Below are 11,844 nucleotides of genomic sequence, written 5' to 3' on the forward strand. Positions count from 1 at the left end.
TGTACTGTATATCTGTGTCTTAAAATTGGCTGCTGCTGGATGAAAAATATAGAACAGGGGGCAGACTCGGGAGTATTGAAATATGAAAAATGCATGTGCGTGTGTGTGTGTGTGTGTGTGTGTGTGTGTGTGTGTGTGTGTGTGTGTGTGTGTGTGTGTGTGTGTGTGTGTGCGCGCACATGTCCACGCTGTGCGTCAGCAAAAGAAAAAAAATCCAGGCGTAAGCAAGCAGAAGACCTGAGTCATTCTCCCCGGCAGCTGTGCCCTGCTTAAACAAACAAGTAAGCAAAGCGCATTATTTGCAGATATTCACCTTTTTTTTTTTTGCAACACTCGACTAAAGACATTGCAAAGTCCTCATGTTGCCTTCCATGTTTTTTTTCAAAGGCTTTTTACAGAATCAGCAGCTGCTCTCGTGTCTCTCCAAGCTTGCTGATTAACGTTCACCGCCAACAAATTGCCTCCCGTGACGATAAAGCCTGACGAAATGAAGCCAAACTTGGACTGAACGTCAGTGGAAATGGCAACAAAAGGAAAGTCTGCAAATGTAGCTATGAACACTATGAATCTGACACCCATAGAAATTTAAAAGGACATAAGGAGAATCTCTGACAATCGCTTGCTCTGGTCTGAAGAACTCCATTTGTGACAGGAATGAGCTTTTTGGCCTGGTTTGAAGCAGACCTTGTCTCCATTACTCTGGTCTGACTCACTCTTTTGTGTTGGAATTACCCATTTATGTCAATCAGTCTCGTTCGAAGTACACCCAGTATCGATTTGTATGTAATTTGGTCTGTTACGAATGTCACTATGGATCATTTGCTATGCTCTCAATTATACCTCGGCTCAATTATTGTGGTCTTAATCACTCGCCTTTGTTGGAATAGCTCTATAATGTCATTTGTCAATCCACCTCTGTAGATCTGCTTTGAAGGACACCTTGGATCCATTATTCTGGTCTGATCTGCGCCACGGATCATTTGCCCTTGTCTGAATCACTCCTCAAATCTCTTGCTCTCATTGGAATCCACATAGATGTCACTTCATCTGGAATCACACAAAGGATGGACTGCTCTGGTCTCACATGCTCTTTGAATCACTTGCTTTCATCCGAATTCCCCATTGGTGACATTTGGGCCGCTTTGAATCACACCTGAGCTTGATTGCTACAGTCTGGATAACTCTTTAGGCAACATGCTTTGATCTGCTTTGAGTCAATCTATTGCTCTGGTCCGTCAAGCACCTGAGCTCGACTGCTCTGGTCTGAATCCGTTATGTCATTTGGTCTGGATTGAAGCACACCTGTCGTCTTCTGCTCTGGCCCGAATGACGTCTCGCATTTCTTGATTTTTCTCGAGTAGCTTCTGAAAGCATCAATGTAGCATGACTATCAAATCAATAATTGAGGAAAATCTATTAAGTCAACACAGTTGCGTTGATTTACATTTTTTGACTGACATGCCCCCATCGTTAATCCTCCTTTCGCCACAGCTGCATAAAATCCGTCCAAGCGAAAACAAACATTATGAAATAAACCACAGAGTGTGTGTGTGTGTGTGTGTGTGTGTGTGTGTGTGTGTGTGTGTGTGTGTGTGTGTGTGTGTGTGAGAGTATGTGTGTATGTGCGCACGCACTCGTATTCCTGACTGTGTGTCTTGTTGTGGTGGTAATAAAGTGAAAGAAATCCACACAGAGTGGGCACAGAGGGCTCAGGTAACAAAGACAGTGTTTCATTACATCCCAAATAGAAGAGATGGAAATGTCATGTCCCAGACTGAACTCGCTGCTCTACACACACGTTACACTAACACATTCACACAAGCCTCCACGCACACACGTGCACGCGGCCACGCGCACAAAAACTTAATACAGAAATAAGACACACGTACAAGATCCATTCCACCTCCGTCCACTCGTGAACCCAACAAATTCCAGCCTATTCACAATTCATCATCCAGCCGTCGCGCTAACATCCATCCATCACACCTGTGATCGAGCCATCAATCAAGAGACAGACATGCACACCGGAAGCCTGAGGAAGGAATGTGAAGTGGACTTTAGCCTCTTGGCATGATTCATGGAGGACAAAAGTGACATCGTGAATAGTTGATGAGCGCAGAGAGAAAAGGAAGACGGGAGGTGTAGAAAGAAAGAGAGAGAAAGAGAGAGAGGGGGGGGGAGGCTGAGAGGATGAGAGGGAGGGAGGAAGGCGGGTATCATCCTTGCTCGCCTCTCCTGCACACGGCTTCATTAAGGTTGAGCTCGACAAGGGAAAAGTAGTTGGGACGGAGGCAAGAAAGACAGGAAGAGGAACTACAAGGAGAACAAGAGGAATAAGAACAAGATGATTTTTGGGTAATACTTAGACTAGCACGATTAACAAAAGCAAACTAGCTGAAACACATTGCTCCAAAAATCACCAAGACGAGTGACTACGAGGAAGAACAACAACAAGAAGAACAAGAACTGTAAGAAGAGAATGAAGGCAAAGAATTAAAACAAGAAAAGGAATAAGAGTACCGAGTAGAGGAACAAGAGAAAAAAAAACAGATGAAAAAGAAGCGTAAGAAGAACTAGATGAGGATCAAGAATAACCGCAAGAACTAAAAGAAAGGGAAAAAGTACAAGTAGAAAAAAAAAGAAATAGAAGAAGAGAGAAGAACCGGAAGAAATAGGATCACAAGACGAAAATACAGGGAATAAGAAACTAACGAAAACTACCGGTACACTGACAGAAAAAAAAACTACAAGAAGAAATAAAAAAGTGAAAGACAAATAACCAGAACATGAAGACATAACGAGAAAAACAAGAACAAGGAACAACAACAACCAGAGAAAGAATAACTCAAGAGAACTAGAAGGAGAGGACTCAAAAGAACCCTGACAAGAACTCCCACAACGACAACACCAACTCCAAGAACAACTCAAGTAAGTCGAGGCGGGATGGACCGATGAGGCGAACGAGTCATGCCGCGGCTGCCATGCAGAGATTAAGCGCTCAGGGGTCGTCGGCGGCGGCGGCGGCGGGATGCGAGCGGGCGCCCTGCGGATGGCGGGCGCTGCTGTTGCCTCAGCAGAACCGCCAATCGCTCTACATGTACGGAAGCGAGGTGGCCGTGGAGAAGGAGTGCATGCGGCAGCTGCAAAGCGGGGTCTTTGTCATCCATCCGTTCAGCCTCATGAGGTACACGCGCGCACACACACGCGCGACATCCATCCATCCATCCATCCATCCAACTGCCATCTATCCATCTATTCGCACATCACTCCCACATTCGCCACTCCACCCTTCTACTCTTCCCTTCCACCCATCCAGCTATCTTTGCATCCAACATCCATCCATCCATCAGTTTGACTGTATCTCATTATACTTCATGTTGATTGTGGCGTCATACGAGGGTAAAAAGACGTCCACCATCTAAATCTGACACGTAAAAAGGAACGAAACACCGCCGCGACAAAACGCCTCAATTATGAACATTCTCAAGTGTCACGCAAGTGTAAAAAGAAGTCAACCGCTGCGCATTTTGAGATGCGGAAGCAATACAATGCTGCAATTCCCATTTGGAGCAATATATGCTGAGCAGGCAGACTTTTTATGCTATTAATAAAGCCGAGGTGTTAATAATAGCCGTGTGTGAGGGGGACATTCAGGAACACTGTGGGACACCAATTCCAGGAAGAAAGCGTTGGATGAACATGACTCCCCTGCAGCCTTCTTTTTAGTCAAGTAAGGTGATCACACATAGTTGTTTGAGCCTTGTAATAGATACATACACAGTGTGTGTGTGTGTGTGCGTGTGTGTGTGTGTGTGTGTGTGTGTGTGTGTGTGTGTGTGTGTGTGTGTGTGTGTGTGCTTAACACAGCCTTCACTTCCCTATTTAATGATGTTCCCCCTCCCACAGGAGCTACTACATCATGGGCATGATGGCCATCACCTTCCTCAACTTAATCGGCATCCCCATGGAGATCGCCTTCCTGGATGGCACCAGCGGGCTGGCCTGGGAAGGCTTTAACGTCTTCTCAGACACACTCTTCCTCATCGATGTGGCGCTCAACTTCCGCATGGGCATCATCAGCGAGAACGGAGAGGTGAGGGGACCACCCACCGACTGTTTGATGACGTTCACGTGGCACTATTTTTGTAGACAGGCGCACGTACGCTCGGCATACAAACTGGCGCTTCTTAATTTTCATGCCAGGGCAAGTCTAGTTTGCCGTATTTGGGAAAATGGGAGCCCACGCCGCAGCATGCTGGGTGTTCCGATGGACTGAGGGTGTTTTCTATTACATGCGCACCTGACAATTTGGCAACAGAAAGTAGTCTCAATCTCAGACCAGCTAAAAGCAGGTCTAAGTTGTGGCGTTATGTGTGGTGTAATGCCCCTGTCTGAATCACTCCTCAGGTGGTGTAATGCGATTTTGGATTTGATCCAGGCGGAGGCAGACTGTTTGCAGAAATTGATCATTGTAGAAATCAATTCATTGAATGCATTATTATTTCTATTATCCTCTTCTTCTATATTTTTAAAAGCACCCCGCTGACCATGCCACAACTAGTGTGTGTGTGTGTGTGTGTGTGTGTGTGTGTGTGTGTGTGTGTGTGTGTGTGTGTGTGTGTGTGTGTGTGTGGTTGATCTCAGCATGAAAGTACTAAGTATGAAAATAGAGCCCTAAATGATTCCAGTGTGAAGTTTTCTTTTTTTTTTTTAGAATGTGCCATCAAATTAAAAATCAGAAAGCGGTGATAAAAGTACCTTTCAAGTAGAAATCTTCCTAATTCCAGGTCGCTCACATTTAGAAAATCCTCTCAGCTGCTGGACGTCCCGACATTCTGTTTCTGTTTGCTAATCTTATGCACAGTTGCTGGCAGAAAATGGATGAAATGGATTTTCCACCATAGTTTCAGCAAAGCTCCTGAAGTCCAATGTTACAGGTTGATGCAAAGCTGCAGGGCTGTCAAAGCGACAACAAGTCACTTTTTTATGCAAAGTGCAAACCGACAGTTTTGACCCTGCAACATTGTTATTTCCATGAGTTCCAATGGAGGGAAAACAGTTTTTCGTCCTTATGTGTTCCTTATCCATTCTAATGTATCTCATTCAAGTCTAATAAGATATATTAGGTTGGGTTGGAAGGTTCGGATGTGCCTGATGAGAAGGTTATAATATGATTGCTCAAACGCACGCCAGTGAGTCCTAAGAAAGTGGTAAAAATGTGTTGATTGCTGCGTGTGTAAGCATGTGTGCACGATACCGAGTGCAGATGGGTCTCCGGTGATTGGCCGGCTGGATGTCACAAAAGGTGAACGGATGAAAACCCAGCTTAGCAACTCTCACGTCAGTGTGCAGGGATCTGATGCATGATCTCCGTGACCGGGCTTGTTAATCTGTGTTATGGAGTCAGGTGACAGATGAGAAGACCCGGACAATCACCGGGATTACAGATGCTCCACATCAGTGAGTCTCAACTGCTGGGTTGGGATGCAAATGTGAACGGCGGACATCACGTAAAATTTACAGAGGTTCTCCAGTTTACAATGGGACCGACATATGACATTCTTGAGGTTACAGACTTTTTTTTTTTAATGGCCTATAAATATTTTTCATATCAATATTTGCTGTAATCATGATTTTAATACAGCATTTGCATAATTCGGACTGTTGTCAATTATGGCAACATTTGTTTTTGGTGAGAGGGTTTTAACTCTTCCATGTCAATCGCGTTTCTGGAATCACTGACGTGAAAGAAAGTCTAATGATGAACCATCTAACTTTGGAAGATTCTGACCTTACAAGTGTAAACAGAAATCGACTTTCAAAGACTATCTTTCTCTGTCTGCCGTTTGTTTTCCCCCAGGAAGCAATTTTAGACATCAAGCAGATCCGAGTGTGCTACCTGAGGACATGGTTCATCCCTGACGTCATCGCTGCCTTCCCCATTGGATACATTCTGCTCTTTGCGGTAATCAGAAGCATCATTATAAGAATGCAAACATCAGAGGATAATAGTGTGTGCTTATGTTTAGGACTTACATTACCACAGCAATGACAACCCCTCCAAGACCACCAGGATGATGAGGATCCTCATGTTTGTGCGCATCCTCAGTCTCATACGGCTGGCACGGGTGTCCAGGCTGGTCCGCTTCTTCAATGAGGTGGAGAAAGTAAGTGGACTCTGTGACTCTTTCCGCGCAAGATTTACGAGAACAAAGTTCAGAAGTTCTTGGTACTAGATTACAATCAGATCCTCTAAATTTAGAGCCCCAAGGTTCCTGACCTCTCAAAAGTGCCGTGTCTTAATTACCCTGGATGAATTATTTAGTAACTATAGAACTAAATGTAGACAGTGGTTTCTGTCGCCCAACCACTGCACAGTGGTCCTCTAAAAGTTCCAGAAACGTTTCATTCTGGTTACTTGTAGTTCCTGGAATTAAAGATTTACACTGTAGACCATGCCTGAAAGGCTCCCAGACATTTCAAACATACTCCGTCCCTACCAAGGTTTTATTTTAGGGCCGATAAAATGCAGAGAAACTGAATTCAGACAATAGTTCATGTGGTCCAAACACAAAACGGTCATTGAAAAGTTCCAGGGGCTTTCAGTTCTTAGACTTCAAACTTTCCAATCAGATATGTTCAGGAATGAAATGTTCCTGGACCTTTTGAAAGTACAAAGTACTATTGCAGTAGCACAGTCTACTTTCAGGCCCAGTAAATTACCCGGTTAACAAATTTCGACAATCATTACTGTGACCCAAACACAAAACGGTTCTTCAAAAATTCCGGGACCTTTCTGTCACAAAAGGTTTATCATCTCGTATGTTTAGAGCTGCAACGTTCCTGTTCCTGACCTGTTCCTTAGGTATCCAATGCAAACTTAGAGGTGGTGCGCCTGTTCTTCCGCATCCTGTCCCTGTTCATGATGATCTTCCTGCTGTGCCACTGGAATGGATGCATCCAGTACTTTGTGCCCATGCTGGAAGAGTTCCCCACAGACTGCTGGGTGCGCAAGGAGAACTTGATGGTACGCTCCATGTTAGGCTCATACAGTACATCCGACGTGTTTGTCATTCATTAGGATTTCAAATGGTTTGTTCCAGAATGCCACGGTCATCGTAAAGTATTCCTGGGGGGTCTTCCGAGCCCTCTCGCAGATGATCGCGCTCTCTTATGGATCCATGGACGCTCCAACCAGTGCGTACATATATTACTTAGAAAGCTCACAGTAATCCTCACTGTAAGTTAAAAAAAATTTCCATGGTCCAAACATTCAGTGATCCGCCAAAGGTTAGTTTTTGATACTTGTAGTTCTTGGAACTTCTAGTTTATGCTGCCTCCCATTGCTGGTCATTCGGTACTGAAGACCTTGCACCAGAGGTTCCTGGATCTCTTAAAAGTAGTCTAAGTTAGGGTCTTCTTCAAGCTCTGATAAATTACCCAATAACTAAACTCATACAGTAGTTTCTGCAGTCCAGCTAGACAATGGCCCTTCAAAGCTTCCAGGAACCTCAAGCCCATGTTACTTGCAGTTGCTGGAACTCAAATGTTCCATTCAGATTTATCCCCAAAGGTTTCTGAACCTCTCAAACGTACCACACCCCGAGTAGGGTCTTCTTTTGACCCTCATAAATTGCCCTGAACTAAATTGAGACCCCAAAGATTCCTAGCTCTCTAGGCTACTTTTAGGTCCTGGAATTAAAAGGTTTTGATGCAGAGCCCCCACCCCCACCCTGTCTCCAAACCTTCCAGGACCTCCTGAAAGCACTACATCCTGAGCAGTTTCTTCTTTTGGCCTAGATGAATTGCCCCAGAACAAAATGGAGCCTGTAGTTGTGTCTGTAATGCAATGTTGTGGTTGTAGATTATGTGGAGATGTGGATCGTTATGGTGAGCATGGTGTCCGGGTGCTTGATGTACACGGTGCTGGTGGCCAACGCCACTGCCATGATCGCCAACATTGACCCCGCTGCCAAGGAGTACAAGAGCAAGGTACACAATGCTTTTTCATTTTCAGTAATATCCGAAAAAAGATGATTGGTATAACACAAGGTCTATAGAAACAAGTACTGGTACAAGCACAGAAACAGGTACAGGTAAACAAACAGCTGAAGATGCAGACAAGCCTAAAGAAACAGAAACAATTTGAGGTAGCAGTGCTTGTAGAGTGTTGTCTGTTATTCGAAGTGAAAGTAGATCTGTCTTCCCAGATGAGCCGCTTGGAACACTACATGGCCTTTATGAAACTCCCGCCAGAGCTGCAGTTGCGCATCACCAACTACTACCAGGCACGCTACGGAGGGAAATGGTTCGATGCGAAGGAGGTCATGCACACTGTGTCGTCCGCCTTAAGGGAGGTATCAACAATAAGCCATCTTCTCCTTTACCCGCCAACCTACACATGCTGTAGCTCCACTGAACAACTAAACAATTTCCCTTTGGACTTTTTTTCCCCAGCAAATACTAACAGTGATGTGCAGCCGCCTGCTCAGGAACATGCCATTGTTCCGGAACAAAGACGAAAATGTGATCATTAGCATCGTGCAGAGGCTGGACTACGAGGTGTACCAGGAGGGCGACGTCATCATCCGGAAGAACGCGCCAGGAGACCGCATGTTTTTCATAGAGCACGGCCAGGTGCTGGAGGAGAACGACGACTTCCACAGGGAGCTCTGTGACGGAGACTTCTTTGGAGGTACACTTGGATCACTCGGGCTTTACAGCAGGGTTTACAAAACTGTGGCATGTTGTGCATGCTTTAGGAGTACATAACACAGAGACATAAGTACAGGTGCAGGTGTGGGTACAGGTGTGGATGCGGGTACGGACACAGTCTTAAGTATGACTACAGGTATAGGTACAGAGGCATACAGGTATTTGTACCGGCATAGAAACATACAGAAACAGATAGAAAAACAGGAACCAATACAAAAACAGATGCAGATGCAGATACGTACTTGTGAAGAAAAGCACAGACAGATACAATAGGAACCACTACAGATACAGAAACCAAAACAGATACAGGAACATATACAAGAACTGATGTAGAAACATACATAAACAAGTACAGTTACAGATGCATGTACAGAAACAGAAACAGGTAATAGTACAATGGCAGAAATGGATACAGAAACAGGGACAGATACAGAAACCAATAAAGAAATGGTTCTAGATTATGCAAAAACAGGTACAGCTACAGCTATAGGAACAGAGTCATGAACAGGAAAATGCACAAGTACAGAGACAAGAGCAGATGTAGAAACATCCCTCCTGCTCCAGGACACAGGATAGTCCAGATTGCTAGATCATGTTTTATCCTGCAGTTGTTATTTGAGGCGAGGGGTGAATTTGTGTGTCATGTCGTGTGAAACATGTTCAAATCTTTGCGTCATCATCTGTCTCTTTTCAAATTGTTTCCAGCTAAACTCCGTAATAATCCTCAAACGCAACTGTGTTTTGAGAAAGTGAACAGCAGGTTCTGATGGATTATCTTCCCCACCGGCATGTTCTTCCTGCTGTTGTTGTTGTCATACAAAAAGTTCTTTTGGGAAGCAGATGAAAAACAAGTACTGTATTGTGTAAATTCATTTGTTACCCTATGGGGATGTAGTGCCCCCTGCAGTTTTGGAAGGTGAAAACACATTAGCATTTGGGATGCTGCCGTTTATCCGCAAAACGCCCAAAGAGTGATTACAGTATATCGGCTTCACATGAAACTAATACAGACACAGAAAAAGGCACAGATACAAAAGAAATTCTAAACTGACACTGATATAGAAACATCTACAAAAGTGTAGATACATAAAAACATATAGAAAATCAGGTAAAGATAAAATTATGGGTCCAAATACACAAATAAACAAATAATATGTTCGATGTGCACCTATTAGTCCAAACACGGCATTGTGATTCACATCGCCTTTGCGGAATATCATTTAAGCACAAAAATCCAGCTGTTTTTATCCAGCTCAAGGAGTGTCCATTTTGCCTTGTACTGCCACTTGCTGTCGACTGAAAATGACATCACAGTGCCTTTTTTGGGCTCAATTTGCTCACATCACATGACCAAACTTAGAAAACAGATGAACCAAAACTATGACGGTGGTTCCCTGAGATGGATAAAAGCAGGTGGATTTTTATATTCCACAAACGCAACATGAATCAGAATGCCATGTTTAAACTAGTATGTGCCCATAGAACATATTGTAAAGACATTTTTTACATGACTTCCCCTTTAATGTGTTATGATCCTGATGATATGATGTTGTTCTGTTTTCATAATGTAAACACATTTAATCGGTGTACAGAACACAACTAGTGGACTCTGGAATTCATCAGATGCAAGCAGTTCTGATGTGAGCATCTTTTAAACACAAAGTCAACATTGCATCATCTCCAGTTAGGGGGGATTTATTTAATTCTCAGCTTTTAAGTCCTTCTCCTAGCTTAGCAGTCTTTCCACATTAGGAGGGGTGGTTGTATCTACTTATTTATTTATTTGTTTATTTATTCATTTTTATTCCTCTAATTTGGGATTAATTGTCAATTCTGCTTGCCCATGAATTCTTGCTCATTAACTGTGACTCTGCCTTGCACGTGTGTGTGTGTGTGTGTGTGTGTGTGTGTGTGTGTGTGTGTGTGTGTGTGTGTGTGTGTGTGTTGAGCAGAGGCATGCGTGCTGACCAGAGGCAAACATCTGGCTACGGTGAAGGCGCTGACCGACTGCCAGTGTTTCAGTCTGTCCTGGGATGACTTTCAGGAGGTGCTGCAGGCCTACCCGGACGTGCGCAAGGATTTGGACAAGATGGTGGAGCTGGATGCGGCATTTGCGTGAGGAAGCAGCTCGATCAGATAGTGTAAAATATTATGCTAATATACACTGGGGGGGGGGGGGAGCTTTGTACTCAAAGGCCACCTGGATGGTGACTGCCATAATGGATTGAAACGTAACAACGTTGCAAAGTGCTGTGACAGCAAATTATGGCCCATTTAGGAATATTTTGAACATGTTCAAAAGATTTTGGCGACATGAAAAATTATTTGCAAATGTAGTTGTGAGTTGGCATGTCTCAGTGGGAGAGGAGTTGTCTCCCAACCCAGATGTTGGTGGTTCAATCCCCAGCTATTGCAACCATGTCGAGGTGTCCTTGAGCAAGATACTGAACCCCCGGTTCCTTCACATGCTGCATCATCTGTGGGTGAATGAGCTTAAAAGTGTAAATCGCTTTGAGTATCTGATGTAGAAAAGCACTATGTAAGTGGTAGGCCATTTAGTTTACAGTGCAGACACTTGGGACTGCTCAGAGACGAGATTTAAAGTAGATCATGTCTATGTAAAATAATTCATTTAAAATCATAACTTGTAAAAATATTTTTATTTTATCATTTATTTCCAATGTTACTATATAGAAATAGTAATTTTTACTTTATTTAATGATGTATAAAAGTGTTCATTTGGATAAGAAAATAAAAGTTAGAATGCAGAATACAGTGGTATGATGATTTACGAGCGTCACAATTTTTCAGAGTTGCCACAGTAAGATGACCGTACTCTGCTCACCCCTGTTTTCGATGTATCCCTCATTTTAGTCATCACAGCAATAATAATCAATAAAGACCATCAAACACTCTATGTTCCCTCCAGAATGTTGCCGTCTCTTTGGAAAACCTGCACAGATGGCACAAACTATTTTGGGTTTAAGTAAACAAATAAATAAATAAATGGATGTACAGTACAAACACAGGCTGGACACTGTCCGCACGCACGCACGTGGACGCGGACACACACCCACACACACACGCACACGCGCACACACACACACGCGCGCGCGCGCGCACACGAGC

General features: G+C 43.8%; 1 protein-coding gene across 3 annotated transcripts; it reads left to right on the forward strand.

The window, feature by feature from the left end:
• Positions 1 to 148: 148 nt before the first annotated feature.
• Positions 149 to 11,630, forward strand: hcn5 (hyperpolarization activated cyclic nucleotide-gated potassium channel 5). Of its 3 annotated transcripts, none has more exons than XM_019881006.1 (11): positions 1,595 to 3,184; positions 3,907 to 4,093; positions 5,861 to 5,965; positions 6,030 to 6,167; positions 6,866 to 7,027; positions 7,104 to 7,197; positions 7,865 to 7,992; positions 8,211 to 8,357; positions 8,458 to 8,695; positions 10,668 to 10,844; positions 10,944 to 11,630. In XM_019881006.1, exons 1-10 carry the CDS (start codon positions 2,952 to 2,954, stop codon positions 10,832 to 10,834), a joined length of 1,599 nt encoding a protein of 532 aa, XP_019736565.1. In that variant the 5' UTR covers positions 1,595 to 2,951; the 3' UTR covers positions 10,835 to 10,844; positions 10,944 to 11,630. The 3 variants fall into 3 exon arrangements, with proteins under 3 accessions (XP_019736574.1, XP_019736565.1, XP_019736582.1); XM_019881023.1 differs by lacking the exon at positions 1,595 to 3,184 and adding an exon at positions 3,196 to 3,730; XM_019881015.1 differs by lacking the exons at positions 10,668 to 10,844; positions 10,944 to 11,630 and adding an exon at positions 149 to 281 and having other exon boundaries at positions 388 to 3,184; positions 8,211 to 8,641.
• The last annotated feature ends 214 nt before the right edge of the window (positions 11,631 to 11,844 follow it).

Source organism: Hippocampus comes, unplaced genomic scaffold (assembly GCF_001891065.2).
Source record: "Hippocampus comes isolate QL1 unplaced genomic scaffold, H_comes_QL1_v1.1 scaffold214, whole genome shotgun sequence".
Lineage (NCBI taxonomy): Eukaryota > Metazoa > Chordata > Actinopteri > Syngnathiformes > Syngnathidae > Hippocampus > Hippocampus comes.